The 2407-nt window shown below is 47.2% G+C and overlaps 1 protein-coding gene across 1 annotated transcript; it reads right to left on the bottom strand.

The window, feature by feature from the left end:
- Positions 1-1071: 1071 nt before the first annotated feature.
- On the bottom strand, positions 1072-1983 carry SODALDRAFT_285625 (hypothetical protein; the record flags this gene model as incomplete). The annotated part of the gene is made up of 1 exon (XM_028608495.1): positions 1072-1983. The coding sequence occupies one exon, from the start codon at positions 1981-1983 to the stop codon at positions 1072-1074; it is 912 nt and encodes a 303-aa protein (XP_028462603.1).
- Between the last annotated feature and the right edge of the window lie 424 nt (positions 1984-2407).

The following is a 2407-nucleotide window of genomic DNA, read 5'->3' as shown; positions in this document are numbered from 1 at the left end:
AACGGTAAGCCTATAAGACCGTAAACGGGAACGTAATAAGAAAAACCTATAATAAGCTTTATAACGTTATAGAAAGGAAAAGAGGAAAAGGAAGAGAACCTTATCTTCTATTGACTATCTACTATTTTTACGGGTATAGGCGGAGCCTTACTCTTTCTGCCTACCGCCGGATATAGCAGGCACCTACCCCCCCCAAGAGAAGCAGAAACGCCTGCCTTACCTTTCCTTTTTATTCATTAAATAGAAAGGATAATAAGAATAGTCCCCGGGGATATAAGGAGGCCGGAGATAGCGTACCGCGGCCGCTATATAGCGAAGACGCCGCGGTACCCTTTTAGCCCCCCGCTCCCTTACTAATAATAACCGGCCTAGGCTAACCCGAACTATAGCCTACTACCCTTCCTATTAGCTACTAGCCTAAAGGTATAATCTAGATATATCAAGGAGACGAACCGGGGCTATATCGGCCTTATAGCGGTATTACTCTAACTAAGGATAAGTATAAAGGTTTTTCCCGGGATCTCGGGTTTTCCCCTTTATAGCTACCTAAGAAGGATCGTATAGTCTAAATTAGGCTCTTATAGACTAGATAGTAAAGCGGAGTAAGAATAATAATAATAATAATAATAATAATAATAATAATAATAATAATAATAATAATAATAATAATAATAATAATAATAATAATAATAATAATAATAACGATTCCGTACCTTCTATACGGACAAATTCAATACGGCACCCAGGGAGTTCAAGGCTATAGTCACGGCGCTATAGAATAGTATTCCAAACTGTCTCCCTAGAACAGCCTTTGCTTCCTCAGTGCCATTCTAGTAGCGTAGAGTGAGTACGCCCTTTGGATTTTATCTGTATCGAAAACTGATCTGAGCACAACCGCTGGAATTCATCTTTTCTTTCCCGCTGTCAGAGTAGCAATTACAAATTGATCGGCAGGACATGACATAACTCCATGTCTGCATAATGAACCAACTGTTTCCCTATTCCAATCCTCGTAATTCGACGTCCCTGGAGCCGAGACGTGATGTTTAATGTACGCAAAAGTCGCCCCAATCATTGGTTCACCAACTGTTGAACAGCCATCCTCGCGTCCCTGTTCCCAGACGCATGAAAACTGGCACCCGAGAACTGCGAAGACTCAGATACAAACTGATTATCCAGGGGGAGAAAAGGGTTGCTGGGAGTAGGTGGCTGACGACTGCCAACGGTCTCCGTCGGGTGGCCACTGGAATGGAGTAATGAGCCAACACCCGGAAGAGAGCGTGGTACGGAATCCGAAGTGGCAACGTTTCGAAGGGGAGGCAGTTGAACTGGCGGTGAAACACGCATATAGATTTCATGCGAGGATGTTGTGTAGCATGACCCCGAATCAGAAAGACATGTCGGGTCGACGTCTAGTATATCACTCCTTGGTGAGGCCGTTGAAGAGGGGGATGGTAGATTCGAAACGCAGTGATATCCGGCGTATGCATTGCCGAGGATGGACAGATGATTTGGGGATGAGTTGCGGTGGTTCGGATACGGGAGCCTATTCGAGATGGGACTAGGGGGGAACAAGGACCCCTGGAGAGAGCTGCAATGAGAATATGAGCTGTTCTCATATTTAAAGCCATATGTTGCATGATGGGCTCTTCTCCGATCATGTCGCCTTCTGCGGTTCTGATTGCCGTTCCACCAATTCTTCACGGCGTTGTCGCTCCGCCCATTGAGTTTACGTGCAATCTCGGCCCACCTCTTACCAATGGCGTTGACGAGCATTTCGATTTGCCTGCCCTCTTCGGGGGTTATCGGCTCGTGATTTAACGATGGTTTGAGATTCTGGTGATAGCGTTCCCTGCACTGCTTGGGAGTCCGCGTGCCCAATGTATTCGAGATGCGGACCCAGTTCAAAGGGCCCGGATCGCCGACTAGTCGCATCAGACAGGCGTCTTCTTGTTGTGTCCACGGCCCTCTTCGGTGCGTCATGATCAGTCTGAAATGTTGATTCGAGAGACGAGGAAGTGATGATTCGAGACAGGAGACAAAATAGCCTCTAACGGTTTGGGGCCGACGCTCCAGTCAAACGGGGGTAAAGTGGTACGGTGCTGCGACTTATGTAGCCCGAAATCATGAACATGAGCAGGATGATCGACGAAGACGGTCGAAGGGGCTCAGGGCACCAAGTTGGGGCTTATATGTAGCTACACCCATATGAGGATTTGTGTCAAACTTTGACGTGGCTTGGCAGGGGAACGCGGACATGTCGTAGGTTTTGGCGAGCCAAGTGGAAAGGCTGGCTCAGTTGCCCTATACGTCAAGATGAAAGTGAACAAGGTTAGGCGTGGCTCCAAGCCAGAAGTGAGCAAGAGGGGACGTATCAAATACGCAACAGGAGAAGAAACGCCCATCT

The sequence above is a fragment of the Sodiomyces alkalinus genome, assembly GCF_003711515.1.
Source record: "Sodiomyces alkalinus F11 unplaced genomic scaffold SODALscaffold_15, whole genome shotgun sequence".
NCBI classification, from domain to species: Eukaryota; Fungi; Ascomycota; class Sordariomycetes; order Glomerellales; family Plectosphaerellaceae; genus Sodiomyces; species Sodiomyces alkalinus.
The sequence above is the reverse complement of the archived record's forward strand: the minus strand, read 5'-3'. Positions and strand labels throughout refer to the sequence as shown.